At 35.0% G+C, this 17,211-nt stretch overlaps 1 protein-coding gene across 1 annotated transcript in view; it reads right to left on the reverse strand.

Annotated features, from left to right (window-relative positions):
• Positions 1-14,500: 14,500 nt before the first annotated feature.
• LOC129945262 (uncharacterized) overlaps positions 14,501-17,211 on the reverse strand; it is a 79,875-nt gene continuing 77,164 nt past the window's right edge. Inside the window, 4 exon segments of the mRNA XM_056054920.1 lie at positions 14,501-14,636; positions 14,638-14,902; positions 14,905-14,946; positions 14,949-14,986. Of these exon segments, the coding sequence (XP_055910895.1) occupies positions 14,501-14,636; positions 14,638-14,902; positions 14,905-14,946; positions 14,949-14,986 (481 nt within the window).

A 17,211-nucleotide genomic window follows, 5' to 3' on the forward strand; every position in this document is an offset into this window, starting at 1 on the left:
TAAAGTGGGGTTAGTTCATTTTTACTCACATTAGCGACGATGTCCCTGTATATCCTTGATGCTTATCCACTATTGCACTGTTCTTTATTGACATACGATTAAGTAGCAACAACCCAAACCCTACATCGCCGTCGCTCGTCGTCGGTCTTTTCGTCGTCCTTCGACTTTGTTTGTATCAGCAAACGTGTTCGTTTAAGTTCGTTTTGGTACATTACCTGCGATATATGCATCCAAGAGGAACTTTTAAGGGAAATTTTAAAACAGGGCAAAGTTTTCATTTAAGTTTTATTTTTTTTTTTACTTTGTCTATATTTTATTTTTGCTGACGTTGTTGTGGGTGAAGAAACGTGTGCACTTTTTCGGCTAACCAACACATGCTTTTGGGAATAGTGCATTAACATGGACACATAGTGAAAGAGAGAGTGTAGGGAGAATGTTTTCAAGCTAATTAAGGAAACGTTGAAATTAGTGTCAAATTTTTAGAAAAAAAGTTTACAATCAAAAAAGGACTTAAGTTGTTTTTGTTTTGCTGTAAGAATTTTTAGCAGGATGGTATCTCATAATGGACGTGGTTTTAGGTTGCATGTCAAAAAATAAGCTTATTGACTTATAGAGAGTTTTAATAAAACAGATTTCCAGAAATTAATTTAAAAATGCAGAATTAGATTATTTTCCTTGTAAAGAGAAAAATGTTTAAAATCTTTGTATACTTTGAAAAATCGATTTACAAGAGTTTGAAAACATTAAAAGTACTTACAATTTTCTACTTTAATGAAATCTATAAGAAGGGAACTTGTTTGTCACTGACGCAGAATTGAGAGAAAAAAAATAATTTCACTGAAAATTCGGAGCAAACATTTTACTTCTTTAATTTTTTCATAAATTCAAGTGAGTGGAGCAATAAAACGGAGCATTTAACTAAAAGTTTGTAAGGTCTTTGTAGTTATGTTGAACCGTAAAAGGCACATTTTGAACATGTGCTTGATTTTTCCAACATAAAACTACGCAAAAGCCTTTTTTTGGTTTCTCTTTCAATTTTATGTAATGATTACATTTAAATTTTTAAATACTCAATTCCTGTAGATTTTCACATTTTGCAAAACATAACTAAATTTTGTGGAAAATTATGTATTACTGAGATATTTATAATCAAAGACGAAATGACAGTTTCTCATTTAAACACCGATATTTCTGCGAAAAATTCTATGCTCGTATCAAGGTTTCTAAATACAAAATTGAGGCTTTAATGATTTACAAAAACAAAATTTCAATTCTATGGACTTAAAAGTAAAACTAAGAACAGCTAGAATTTTGGTTTGTGGTTTATTAACTTATTGGGAGTTCTGAATAAACAGAATTCTAGAAAGTGATTTAAAAAACACAAGTGAGTCAAAATAGCCTAAGGTACGTAAAAGGAATATAAACAGTCATCTTTTATTTGATATTGATTAATATTTTATCGATGATATCAATTGGAATACAAATTTGCGATTTAGTTGCGCTGAATATTGCAAAATTAGAGTGCATTTTTTAATTCTATTAACCTCATCTGAAGACTTTAGTGAGTATAGAAAATTGTTTTTGATTCAGTTTCTGTTCAAAATGAAAGCGCATTCAAATATTCGTTGGGTTGCGTGCATTGGAAACGCTGAGTCTTTGAAAAGTGTAGAATATTGATGTCAATTGTTATGAAAGTCGGTTTTAGTGTTAAATGAAAGAGCATTTTATTCTTTCTTGTCTTGTTATTCTTTCCATCAGTATAAGGTTGCTTAACCAAAAGTTGACATAACCGAGGATGGCCTTATTTTGAGATTTTATTTTATCATCAAGTGCAGAAAATTGCAATCCGTGTTAAACATATTTTTATATAGGTGTTCGTCATCAATAAGGAGCGGTTTTATCCGGCTCCCCATTCTTGGAGTTATACTTAGGATCTAGTCCTCCAGGTTGCTGGTTGTGCCGTCGGGGTGACTTCCTGTCCACGTAAAGTTTAATAGTTGCGAAGCAACAACAAGCCTCGGATACGGACGAATTTACTGTTGACAACCAACGCAAACGAATTAAGGACAACGAACTTCGGATATGCACGTGGAATGTTAGGTCCCTAAACAGACCACGTGCAGCCAACGAATTAGCGGAGGCCCTAGACCGCTTTAAAGCAGACATCACCGCCATCCAGAAAATACGATGGGATGGGCCGGGCAAAAAAAGGATGAAAAACTGCGATATTTGCTATGGTGACTGCTACCACGAAAACCAACTTATTTGGATGCTTCTTTGTCATTGGAGCCAGACTTAGGCAATAAGTCTTGAGCTATAGGTGAATCAATGAGCGCCTCATGACCATACGCATCAAGGCAAAATGCGTGCACGCCCCCACAGAAGAGAAGGATGACAGCACTAAAGACTTGTTCTTCGAGCTCTTAGACAAAACATATGAACAGTGTCCGAGCTACGATATTAAAATAGTCCTTGGTGATTTTAATGCCAAGCTAGGAAGGGAAGGCATCTTTGGTGGAATAATCGGGAAAAAAAACCTGCACGAAAACACTTCCGACAACAGATTCAGGCTCATTGATTTTTTGAACTTCATGATAGCCAGTAAGCCTTTTCCACACGTTGAGGTGTTTCACAAAGAAAATTGGAGTATTCCAGATCAATCTACCATCAACCAGATTGACCATATTGCGATCGACGCCATACACGCTTCCAGCATCATGGATGTATGAACTTTCCGAGGAGCTAACTTCGACTCGGGCCACAACCTCGTTGTAGACAAGGTAGCACTTCGGATTTCCAGACCCAAGACAGAACAGGGAGGTGCTGGGAGAAGGTACAACTTCGAACGGCTACCAGCACAAGAGATCGCCAAATCCTTTTCGACCGAGTTACAAGTAACCTCTCTCGAAGTTCCCTGCCGCCAACACAATGTATCGAAAATCAGTGGCAACATTGCCAAGATGCAATCAGAGAAGCCGCCTCTGATGTGCTGGGTTTCAAGCAGCAAACAAAAAGGAACCCTTGGTTTGATGAGGAATGTCGGCAGGCAAATGCAGTCAAACAACAGGCACGCAAAGCGGTGCTGCATAAAAGGACGAGAGCTGCTCATGAGCGCTATGAGCAGAAGAAGAGAGAGGAACGCCGACTTCTCAGAAGGAGAGGGCATGAGAAGCGTGCAGTCGAAAATGTTGAGAGGTTTAAAAGCAGGAATGAAGATCAAAAGTTTTATGAACAAGTGAAACGAAATTCACAGGTACATAAACCTAGAACCGAAGGCTGCAAACACAGTGGAAACATCGTAGTCGAACTGCAGTCAATGCTGAGGATATGGAAGGACCACTTCTGCAGACTGTAAGAGCATGCACCAACTTATCTGTAAGATATGGTCGGAAGAAAACATGCCCGATGAATGGAACTTCAGTATTGTTTGCCCGATCCTGAAAAAAGGAGACCATCTAAACTGCACCAACTATAGAGGAATCAGTCTACTTAACATAGCCTATAAAATCTTCTCTGCCGTATTATGTGAACGTCTAAAGCCCATCGTCAGCAACCTAATAGGTCCTTTCTAGTGTGGTTTTAGACCAGGAAAGTCCATAGTTGATCAAATATTCACATTACGGCAGATCCTGGAAAAAACCCAAGAACACCAAATCGACACACACCATCTTTTCATCGATTTCAAGGCCGCATATAACGAGCTGTATAGAGCCATGTCTAGTTTTGGCGTTGCTGCCAAACCCGTCCGTTTGTGCAGGATGACCATGGAGAATTCACGCTGCTCCATAAAGGTTGGAAACAACTTAACAGAACCTTTCGATGTCAAAAAAGATTTTAGACAAGGTGATGCGATGTCATGTGATTTTCTTAATATCGTGCCTGAAAGAATAGTGCAGAGCTCACACGTCAACACTAGAGGCACTATCTTTCAAAAGCTTGTCCAATTACTGGCATATGCTGATGACATTGACATAATCGGAAGAACTCAGCGTGATGTCAATGGGGCTTTTGTAAGTATTGAGGCAGAGGCGGCAAAAATGGCTTCAACGGTTAATGACTGCAAAACAAAGTACATGCTGTCGTCAAGAAAGGACATACAACACCGACGTCTTGATCAAATCGTCACAATCGACAGACGTAACTTTGAGGTAGTCAAGGACTTCGTCTACCTTGGCTCCGCTCTAACTCAGAAAACAACACCAGCGCTGAGATCAAACGCAGAATAACTCTTGATAACCGCTGCTTCTTTGGACTCGAGGGACCAAAGTGTTGCTATGTAAGACCTTGGGTCGCTTTGAGAGAAAAGTTCTTCGTGTGATCTTTGGTCCCGTATTCATTGAAGGGGAGTGGAGGAGAAGATGGAACGACGAGCCGTACGGGCTGTACAGCAACGTAGAATTAGCCAGAAAGGTAAAATTCCAACGACTAAGATGGCTGGGTCACGTAGAGCGCATGGAAACCAATGCTCCGGCTCGGAAAGTCTTCAAATCCACACCCACAGAACAGCGCAGTAAAGGAAGACCGCGGATCAGGTGACGCGCACAAGTGGAAGGTGACCTCACCCAACTTGCGAAACTGGAGATAAGGATCTAGCTAGATGGAGAAGTTTGTTGGGTGAGGCCCTAGTTCACACAGGACTGCAGCGCCACCTTAAGTAAGTAAGTAAGTTAGTCCGTATTCAAATGGAAACAGCATCAATACTGATTAAGATGAGAGAGTGCTTACTTCAAACTGATATGGCTAGCGATATGTTGTTGAGTAGAGTACAGAGAAGAGACAATGCTTCCAAGTTACTGAAAATTCTTTACTTTTTATACTGTTTGTTCAGCAAAATCGTCATCAATCGCCAGCCCATTTACCTAACCTTAAACAAAATAAAAAAGTTTGGATATTAACAATCGTCGAAAGTCAACTTGAAATTTGGCCTTATTGTCGCATTGACCACTAAAATAGTCAATATGACAACCTAATTTTTAAAAAATGACTACTGGATAGTCAATAGAACAATTTTCGATTGACAATTATAGGTAGTCAATACGACAACAAAAGTAGTAGTAGCCAATATGACAATTTGGTTGTCATATTGACTAACAAAAATGACTATCGAGGATAGTTATATTCACTACCCGGTAGTAAAATTAGATTTCGGTTTTCAACCAAAAACTTTGCTATTTATAACGCAGTTATCATATCGATTACTGCCGTTGTCATATTGACTACCGTAGTTGTCGTATGGACTACCACAGTTGTTACATTGACTACCGCCGCGCCGTTGCCATATTGAATACCGCAGTTGTCATATTGAATACCGCAGTTATCATATTGACGTCCTATTGACTACAGCAGTTGTCATAATGACTGCCACAGTTGTCGTTTTGACTTCCGCAGCTGTCATATTTACTTATGTAGTAGAATCAATATGACAACCTTAGTTTCGATTTCCTTTAACAAAAGTTGTCATATTGACTAATTAAATTGTCATATTGACTACCAAGTTGTATACAATTTTCAGGTCCCAAAATTGACAAACGAAAATTGTTCTATTGTCTGTCGCAGTTACCAGCTTGAAAATTGACTACCAACATAGTCTATAGGATGACTTTTTTTCCTTCTGTGCAGCAATGTTTATTAGATAAGATTATTGGAAATTCAGAGGTTAAACATTTAAGTATTGTCCCTGTAATAATTTTATAGAAATCTATTATCCTATGAAATGATCAGTAAACATCTTCTTCGTAGTCAAGATGTTGTAGACATGTTGTCTAATTCCATCTTATTCATCTGTTTCTAGTTGAGGTTGCTTGCAGCACATAACTTATTATCAATAAGAGTACAGTCCTTATCGCTTATAAAAAACCTTGCTTTCAAGAAATTTGAACACAAGCAACGCGTTTATAGTTCTCGCATAGAAATCACAACGGTCAATAATTGATATTCAATTATTTTCGACATAAATGTCTTATACACAGAAAGTATATATGGATTTAAATCAAGATTTTTCTTTTACAAAATATTGTTTTGAACGTATGATAACTTTTTTAGAAAAATCCAATTTCCAATCCTGGAAATAAAACTATTATTTACTTAAAGCTATATATGTATGCATTTTAAAGCTCTTTAATTCAAAATTTTACATATTTGAAACAAAATCATTTGCAAATTTTTAAGGACACCAATGGTACGAGTATATAATTATTTTGGCCTAGATTTTTTAAATTGTGTATTGATTTTTGTTATTAATTCAACCTCCTCTGAAAAACGATAGTAATTTGATGAGAAAAAAAAATAACCCTTATCTCCCGAGTATAGTAGGCTTCATTTTCTGTGAACGAAATTTTATATGTACGTATTATTTAATTACGTCGATAATTATATACCTACATCACATAATAAGATATTCTATATAACCAATTCAATGATGACAGTGACTCTCATTCCGTGAAACATATTAATTGGGATACGAAATAGCATTATTGGACATCAGCTCAAATAGCTCCTGATGGTATGGTTTAAGTTACACCACTGACTTTTGGTCATTCAGACTTTTATCGAACTCTTAAAATCATATAGCATATTTGCATGTCACCCTTTAATTCAGTTCGAATATCATTCAAGTCATTTACTGAACCTTGTGTTGTATGGGTGGTTATTTAAGTTTGTTCTTTGGAAATTTGTTAATTATAATACTTAAAAAAAAATTTAATTAATGTTTTCTGTAGTTTGTGCTTTGGACAACAAACTTATATTTGTTTCCCATAATTCTTATTACATATTTACCTCAATTTATTGACCAAGAAGTCACTTTGTTTAATAGTTTTTAAACAAATAATAAAGAAATGGCTGAAAATTCTTGGATTCAGAAGCGTAAAGGTGAAATAATACCACATTTTTTTGTAGTGGAATCACGTTTGTGATGGATAATGTTGTATTGAATTCCTGCAAATTTGTTTGGTGGCTGTTACAAGACTACACAGCTTATAGAATAGTGAAAGTCTAATAAATTGTATCAAAAGCTGCTTTAAAATCGATACAAAATACATACAGCTTTTTTTTTTTTCTTTCAAGAAATGATCTGCCAAGCTCATGAATATAAAAATGTTATCTATTGGTCCAAATCCAGCCTGAAACTCCCTCATGAAGTTTCCGGTCTCAATAACAAATCGCTTATTCATCATCGTTGTAAATATATTGTAAGATGCATTTAAAAAGTAAATCCCTCTGTAGTTAGATTCATCAAATATCGATCCTTTTTTGTGAATTGGAAATATCTCAAAATTCATCTGGCGACAATTCTCCCTCCAAAACTGTATTAAAAAGTTTTATAAGGTGTTTTTTGAACATGACAGTCCAAAATTAAAAAAAAATTCCACTGAAATACCATTCTATCCAGCTGCTTTTCCATCTTTAAGCGTCTTCAACGTTTCTTCCATTTCGTTAAATGTAAATGCACAGTCCAAAAAGTCGACTACGAACCCTGGTGCTGCAAATTACCACTTTGTCGGCATTATTACAGAATTTAAAAGATCCTTGATATAAGAAAGCATTTCATTTGAAGACAGTTTTGTGGGGATAATAAAACGTTTTCCATTCAGCTTGCTAACCAGTTTCTAAAAATTAGCGGAGTTTTCACAAGATGCTAATCGGACTGCTTGCTTTTCAGAGTATAACTTTTTTTTAGTATTATCCTTACTCTATAGACTTCTTATTGGCCTCTATTTGAAATCCCTTAAATAATCCTTGGGTGGAGTTATAGAAGATCCTCAACCACGCAAATGATGTCTTACGAGCCCTTAGACATTCTTCGTCAAACCAGGGTTCTTTTTTTCTATTTTTTTTCTGTTGGTTGAGTCGTTCTTTTGGGTATGAGGCCTTCACAATCCGTTCTAAGTGGGAAAAGTCTTCGATTTGAAGTGATTGGAGTTCCAAGTCTAGAGATCGTCGATACTCCTGAGCCTAAGCCTCTTTCCATTTCAGTTTCGGCAGGGGCCGCATAAAGGTTATTGCCTCATCATTCTTAGTTTGAAATTGTATTGTCATAACAACAGGAAGGTGGTCTGAATATGATACTTCACAAATTTCAAAATCTTTCACGAACGGATCACAATCTTCTCCTATGATAGCATAATCGATCACTGATGTCCCCTGGCCGCCCACAAACGTTAAATGTCCTGACGAGTCACCGGCACTGGAGCTATTTAGTATGCGCAAACCAAACGTATTACAAACCTAATAATAGTTTCTTTCCTTGTGCGTTAGAACAAGGATCTTTTGATTGTCTGCAGCTACCTCTGAAATCATTTATCACTCCTGCTTGCGTTCCAACTCTCGCATTCAAATCTCCAATTAGCATCACGTTTGATGCATTTATACCATTAAATGTATTTGTTGAATTTTGTTACAATTCAAATACATCGGTAGTTTCGTAAAACGGATGTTGTAAGTTTTGAATTCTATAAACGAAATATCAATGTACGAGTATGTTTTGAAGACGCAGCTTGCATTTAGTTTTTTTCTTAAATCCTAGGAAACGTCCTCCACTTGCTCTTCCTCGTGTTTTTGTTGGATGATATCTGAATCTCCGTTCATGATTTGCAGCTTCCAATCAGCAAAAAATAAATCTTGAAGTCGTTGTTTTCTTCAATTCTTCATTGTTTCCAGAGATGGCTCAAATTTCAAGAAAGTTTATTAGATATATAGTTAGATAGATAAATTCTTTATTTAAAAAAAAAAAACAAAACCATACAATTGCCTAAGAATAAGGACATGGCATAGACTGCGGTCTGCCTGAATTGACATTTCGTAAGTGATAAAAAAATATATAAATTAAAGCGAAAATGTAACATTATTTAAATAAAAATATTAGAATAATTTGAACAATTTTTACGTGATTTGAAACACAAAATTACAATTTATAAAAATAATACAGTTTTTTGAATAGGAGGCTTTACTCAAAGTAAAGTTTTGACAATTTGTACGTGATCTGAAACACAAAAAAGACATTTTTGTATGATTTGCAACATAAAATGAGAAAGGCTAAAAAATAATTTAATAAGTTAAACTGTTCCGGTAGTTAAGAGGCTGTCGACAAAATTAGAATACGTTTAGCCAACCTAGTGCCTCATTTAGGATTTCGTAAAATTCTTGCATTGTTAAAATACTTTTTCGAAAGTGTAATCTACGGATTGCTTGTAAAATTGGGCAAATAGCTAAAAAAAAATGGTAGATATCTTCGATTTCTCTTCTGTTGCACAGATCACATAGCTGCGGCAAATCACTTCGGTGTGGTATAAAGTTTAAGTTTAAGATTTCGACACTGAGTAATCATTTCTGAAGTAGTTCATGTCTGAATTCAATTGATGATTTAAGTTTCAATAGACGTTTCTAGATGCTGAGGAAGTTGCACTAAAAAGATTTCTCCATGCAACTTTTGGCCAAACTTAGCAATAACACCTAAGAAATGCGCTTGCCAGTAGTCAACATTGGTTTCCGAAAGGTTGAGGGAAGATTCTGTTGGGAGTTGGTTCCAGTCTTTAAACGGAGATGCATTAGATTGCAGCAGTTTTTTCAATATTATCCACATCAAATTTAGTGCCAACTTGGCTTCTTTATTTTTGATTTTTGCATGTTTAGCGAAATCTAAATTGTGGGCAACAAGAACACCCAAGTATTTAAATTCCTGGACTATTTCGATAACGGTGTTATTGAGCGACCACTTTTCATCAGAGCGTCTTCTTGTTTGCCTTCCTTCAAAAATCATAATTTTTGTTTTTTTGTACATTTATTTGCAGACCGCAAGTCTCACAAAATAAGCAAAGTCGGTTAATTTGCATCTGTAGCGAAACTGGATTGTCGGCAAACATAACCAAATCGTCGGCATATAATAAAATTTTGACAATGTTGTTACCAAAAAAGACTCCACCAGGAAGATGATCACAAATATCATCAATGAAGAGAGAAAACAGTGAAGGGCTCAAAATACAACCTTGCGGCACACCGGCAGTTGTTTCGAAACTATTCGAGAAATCATAACTATCCCAAACCCTTGCATTTGATGCAAAAATTCGATTTTCGTACATTAATAAAAATTTGCGAGATACACCTATGCAGGACATTTTATAAATTAAAGCCTGTCTGTTGACTTTGTCAAAAGAAGCTTTAAAATCAACAAATCAAGTGTATAGTTTCTTCTTCCGTTAAATAAACTTTCTATAGCGATACTGGAGATAGCGAAAACATGGTCCATTGTAGAATAACCTGGCCGGAAACCGGCTTGAAAAATACTCAAACGATTACTACTTTCAATCCATTTAATAAGTCTTCCATTCAGAATGGCTGAAAGAATTGTATTTAATACCGAAATACCCCTATAATTTTCATGCGTATTTGCATAACTTTTCTTAAAAATTGCAAAAAATAACGGATTTCTTTAAACTAGGTGGAACGATAGCGTCGTCATACAATCAATTCAAAAGTGCTGTTTTTGTAGAATTCCACTGGTATACCGTCCGTACCTGGTGTTTTATAATTTATCATTTTTAAGAGCGTAACTTCTAATTCCACAAGCAATATCTCAGAATCCAGCTCATTTACTACAGAGTTATGTAGCGCGTAATCGAAGGTATGAAGGTCTTTGTCAGCTGAGAGCAGAGTATTAAAATAATCTGCTAGCGTCTCAGCATTTAGAGAGTACTTCATACCCTGATTACGCCCACCCAGCTCGTTTACAATTTGAGAGAAGGATTTGGAGTTAGTGCATTGTTCTAGTTCATTGGCCATTTTTTTTGATAATCTCTCTTTTTAGATAGACATAATTTTTTATAATCTCTATTACATTCTACGTACTTATTTTTAAAAAATTGGGAGTTGTTATTCTAAAAAGTTTTAAATAAACAAAGGATTTTTTTCGTAGATTTCTGCAGTCATTATCAAACCATTTATCAGCATATACAAACGTATGAGAGCTCTTTTGGGGAAAAGGGGCCGAAAGTTTAATGACTTCAGATATTCTACCGCAGGTCTCTTCAATAGAGACTGGATGCTGAAGAAGCGAGTGCAAATTAAGGTTCAAAAGTCTTTCATAGCGAAGTGCATTGTAATCAGACCATTTAAGTTTATCAAAGCTAGTAGGATTCGGAAGTTGAGTTACATCAGGAAAATGTAATTTAACGACTATTGGGAAATGTGCAAAAAAGTTGGCCAGAGCAACTTCAAAATCCTCTATAACATAAAACAAGTTTCCAGAAATAGCCGTGAAATCAATAACAGATTGAACTTGTCAACTTAAAAACGTAAATGCACCACAAGCATCACTTTTAGAAGACCTGTTTAGTACGAAAAGTCCAAAAAACTCAAACATTTCTGCTAAATTCCATCCACTACGATTAAAAATTTCGTCTTTAGATTTTCTATGCTCATTAAAAACCGTTCGCGGATGTAAACAATTTCTATCTCCATTGATTAAAATTTTCACTTTCGGGTTAATTTGCAGCAGTTTGTTTTTAGTAGAAACCAAATATTGTCGATTTTTTCTGAATATTAGTGATTGCTCGCGAAATATACTTATTCCAGAGCCTTTTAGTTTGTGCGCGGACGCTATCATTATTTCGGCGTCCTTCGATGAAGTAAGTTCCATGCTGACAGTGCAGCGTTGAGTGTTGTTGTTTTTTATTTGCCGGCTACTTTTAACTTGCAGTTCTTCACCTTCTTTTACCATCAGAAGCCCGTCGCAAGTCTGTTTAGCAAATTTGATTGCATTGGTTTGTGGTCCTAAAGGAAGGTGAACCACAATAGATTTTTTGTTTGCTTTGCGAGACAGTATTTCCAATTGAGTTTCTAGAAGTTCACATCTCTCTGACATGACGGTTAGTTGTTTAGTGAGTTGGGTGTTGAATGCTTTCATGGAAGTTAACTCATTTGAAAGTGATAATAAATCATTTTTTTGTGACTAGAACTTTAAGCTTATCATCCAGTGTTTCATTAAAAAGGATTTTTAGATCGGCAACAGATAAATTTCCTACTCCCATTGTTGTGTTCATAGAGCTTTTTTGTTAGTGGTGTTGTGTTCTGGTGAAATTTCGGTTATGTTGTGATTGCGGTTCATTTGCTAAGAAATGATTAGTGCCGCAGTTTGCATTCTAGATTGAAAGCCGAAAAAATCCTTTGAAAACTTAATTTGTCAATGATCTCAAGCAATCCTTCTATATTTTCGAATATATTTTTACAACGCGTATTCAAAAATGGTATAAGTTTGAAATTAACTTGTACACTTTAATACGAGGAGCTTTACAAAATTTACACTTCTACTTTGACAGTTGAAATGTCCAAGTTTATTATTCATACTGAAATTTAAAAACTAATTTGAAAATTTACATTAATTTAATACTTGATTTTTAATATCTTTCTATAAATACAAAAATATTAAATTAGCTTCCTTCTAAAACAAGTATCGAATGAATCTTCTTAATTATCAATTTCATAATTATTCTTAAAGGAAATGTTTCCTATCCGTATTCTATTGACAAAGTTAAATTTATTCAAATAAATGTGTAATGTTTTCTAAGACCGCATATTGTGAGCATTTTTAGAAAATAAGTCTCCAGATTATGTAAAATCTTTAACAAAACAAAAATCTTATTCTCTTTCGATCCAAAGTAGCAGGAATTTGGATGCTTAAGCAAAAGAATTGAAGCGTGAAAAGGGTCATTCTATAAGAAGTGTCACATCAATTATTATTTTCTTCTTTTATTTTTTGTTGCTTTTCTTATTCAGTTCTAAAATAAACTCAATGAAAGTTTTTATGTTTCCTTTTATATTAGAATATTTTTTTTATCAAAATTAACATAAGCTTTTGAGTACCTAATTTGACAAAAATATTAGGATATTTTAAACGAATAAGGTCATGGTCACTTCTTGGCTAAAGGAGCTTTTTGTTTGTGTTTATTTTACCCATTTGATGTATTTTAATATTAAAAAAGAAATAAATTTAAATCAATATATCATGGTTTTGTCCCTTTATAAACGTTAATAGGTATAATAAATGCATACCATGTGTTTGTGAAAACAATTTTGAAAAATAGAAACAATTTGTCTTTGAAATCAATTTATTTAAATTGTGAATGGGGAACATTTGTTTTAGCTTTGAACTAAATGTCGACGTAGACATAAACGAAATTATAGACGTCAATCATTATTGAATGTCGTTACTTTTTTTAGTTTTTTTTTTAAATTATAGGGCAAATTAATTTTTAGGTATGAAACAAGTTATTTATAAGTTTTTTTTTTATAACAGGTAACTGGCCAATGTACTTGTAGTTGTTGTTTATAATTCACATATAGGTTAAATATTGTTAAACTATCTTAAGTCGTTTTTATGTTGGGAAACGCTTCCTTACAGAAAAGACTAAGTTTCAAGCAGTTTGGAGAAAAACTTAAACAGCTTGTTCTTAAAGGCTATATATTTAAGTATGTGAACATGTTCAAACAGAGACAGTTCGTGAACAAAATGCAAAAAAAAACAAACAAATCTGGGGATTAGGGATTAATTCGAAACGTCAAAAGCAGCTAACTACTTAAATTTCTTGAAAGAAATAGGCTTAAACTGTCTTAAACTAACAGAACCATCGTAAGCTTACTAAAAACAGTTTAAAATTGTGTTCGTCGTTTAAAATTTTACGTTTTTTAAACAATTTTTACGGAAGTATACGAAACAATGAAGTTACAAGTGGCATGTTTTTGGGTTTGGAATAGGTCAGAGTTGCGAAATAATGAAAGTTCCGAATAAAATATATTTTTTCAATTACAAGTAATATTTGAAATTTAAAAAGTAACATTATATTTTACAGAATTTAGAAAAATAATTTTAAATTAAATGATCCGACGATTTAAAAAAAAATAAAAGTACAATTTTTAAACAGACTCGTTGAAGTTTCATGCTACTTTTAAATATAAGAGAGATTTTTGTAATGATTCCACATTCGCGTAGTACGGCTAAGGAACGAATCACTTTTATTGTCCGTTAAAAGAATTGAGATAGAGTGTATGCTGATAAAAATGTCTGTAGGTGCAAGCATTACACATCAATTGTTTATGGGAAGGAATATAACTGGGTCTTCAGGGCATAATCCGTTAAAATAACTATAAGAATGGTGTAAGACAAGAAACTTTACGACCGAAGCTATGTAAAAGATTTAGCAATTACATCATCTCCGACCAATTTCAAAGTTCAGCGTTCAATACGTTAAGTCCAAGAGACTTAAGTAAGTTGCAGGGACACCAACTAAAAAATAAAAATATAACTGTAGGTCCCCTCTATTCCTGACAACATTACTCGCACACGGAATGATTGATAGTTGTAAGTCATTAGGCCCTAGTTCTCAGCGGACTGTTGCGCTACATAATTTATTTTCTTTATGATTTAAAACTTTTATCATCCTTTAACTAGCGGATATACAAAAGAACTTGTTTAGGAATCTCCTAACTTCCCCGAGAAGAATCGAATAGCTTAATCTTCTTCTTCTTCAGCTGGTGTGGCACCTCATTGGTTCCTCTTCATGTTCTTCCTCTTCACGTGACCTGGATGGCCACCACCGAAGGTCGATTTCAGGGAGAATTTATGTTTGTCTGTGAGTCCAAACGAAGTTGACGACTTGTTTGCGGACACGGATATGTCTTTGACGGATCAAGACACGAGCGTGATGGATGAACTTGGTCAATCCCAAATTGAAGTCCTGGGTCTGGAAACGACGTTCCAAGAAACCTTCGATTTTCAAACCCACCACGTAATCGAGCTTCATGCGTGATTCATCGAGGACAACAATACGCACCAAACGAGGGAGGAGAGCGTTACCTTGGAAATTTTTCTCATCCTTCTCTTCCAAAGTAAGGAGCTCATTTCTCATTCCTTGATCTTCAATTCCTGATCCAAACGCGCCTTTTCATAGGGCGACATGGAATCACATAAGTCTTCGAAAAGACGGATGGGATTCGTCTTTAATACCTCCCAAAACCTTCCTTATGAAATCTTTGCCCTTACCGAAACCAACCCCATACCTGATATCCTTAGTACTGAACTCTTCACTAACGACTATTCCATCTATCGAATGGATGTCGTAGAATATGTGAGTAATACAAACGGTCGTGGTGTGATTTTAGATATCACTAGTAATTTTGAAAGTTCATTACTCCGTATTCCCACTTCAATAGAATTTGAAGGTGTATCAGCTAAGGTTACACTCAATAAGTTTTGTCTTTTTGTGTTTTGTTGTTACATTCGACCAGCCCAACAAATTAAAGCATACCAAGCCGCTGTTAATGCCATTGATTATCTGCTTGAACTAGTGCAACCTAATGATTTGATCATTGTTCTTGGAAACTTTAATCTTCCACATCTCAATTGGTCCACCTCAGATGATCAGACATCCTTCTTTCCAACTAACATCTCTTCTGAATCTGAATCGCTGTTTATTGATCGTCTTTCTATTTGTGGTTTTTTTCAACTAAATGGAGTAGCAAACTTTATGTGGAGACACCTCGATCTCATATTCTCATCTGATTGCGATAACTGTGTTGTCTCCGCGAGTCCTCACCTTCTCTCAACCTTGGATCGCTATCATCCTCCCCTTAATCTCTCCTTCCCCATTGAATTTGAAAAAAAAACTTTTTTGAAAAGAAGAATTACTGTTATGATTTTCGTAGGGCTGATTTCTCCAAACTTAACAATCTTCTTAGCTTAGCCGACTTTGAACTAAGATCCCTCCACTTAACAGTTTTATTTGATTCTTTCGTACTGTATTAAAGAATCAGTACCGTTCTCAGAGATTTCACCTCTGCTCCCCCTTGGTACAACAGAGAGCTCCGTAGCCTTAGAAATACCCGTAACAATGCTTTGGAAGATCTTTTTACATTGCAATCTGATACTGGTCACAACAACTATATTCTCGCCTATAATTCTTTCTCTGAATTAAGGGAATCTCTTTATAACCAATACCTTAACCCAATGGAAAATAACCTTCTTTATGATGCAAGGAAATTTTTCAAGTTTATAAATGTCAAACGAAAATCTGATGGGTTTTCACCTTCAATGAGTTTCTCCAACATAATCTCCACTAATCCAAAAACCATGTCAAATTTACTTGCTAATTACTTTAGCAAATCGTATACTGAACATCTGCATGATCCTGATCCACAATACTTTAGTTATTTAGATGGTTGCACTCAAACCTCTCTTCATCGTTTAGAATAACTGAAAAAATGGTACTTGCCAAAATCGTAAGCCTCAAAGAAAACTTTTGCCCTGGTCCAGATGGAGTCCCATCAGTTGTCCTAAAAAATGTATGCATTCTCTGTCAAAGCCTTTAACTGCACTCTTTGAACTCTTTCTTTCCCAAGTTGTGTTTCCTCATATATGGAAAGATTCATTCATATTTTCCATTCATAAAAAAGGCAATAAAACTGAAATTAACAATTATAGACCTATTTCTAAACTTTCATGCATTCCCAAAATTTTTGAAAGCTTAGTTAATGATTCCCTTTATTTCTATTGCAAGCCTTTATTCTCCCCCGCTCAACATTGTTTTCTTAAAGATAGATCCACTACGACTAACTTATATCCAAAGTTTTGTCAGCCCTTGAGAATGGCAAAGAAGTTGATGTTGTATACACTGATTACAGCAAAGCCTTTGATAAAATATCCCATAACATAATTTATCTGAAACTAAGAGCTCTAGGCTTTCCATCTATATTTATAAACTGGATAAGCTCCTATCTTGCGAATAGAACTTATAGAGTCCTTTTCCGTAACTCAGTCTCCAGTCTGATACATGCAACTTCTGGAGTCCCACAAGATAGTCACCTTGGCCCCCTTCTCTTCGTCTTATCTGATGTCTGTCTTAAATTAAAAAATTCAGATATCCTAATGTTTGCGGATGATAAGAAAATTTTTAAGATTATCTTAATATCTTTTTTGTTTGGTGCATGCATAATTTCCTAGAGATAAATGTAGGTAAATGTAAAAAAATGACCTTTTCGCGCAAACAAATCCCATCTCATACAGTATATTACTTCCTTAATGACGCCGTCAACGTAGTCGATTCTATTAGAGATCTTGGTATTATGTGTTACAAACACCAGAATTTCCATTCCCATTTTGACCAAATTATAAATAAACCTTATAGATCTCTCGGTTTTATTGAGAGATGGTCAAAAGAATTTTCC

Source organism: Eupeodes corollae, chromosome 2 (genome assembly GCF_945859685.1).
Source record: "Eupeodes corollae chromosome 2, idEupCoro1.1, whole genome shotgun sequence".
NCBI classification, from domain to species: Eukaryota; Metazoa; Arthropoda; class Insecta; order Diptera; family Syrphidae; genus Eupeodes; species Eupeodes corollae.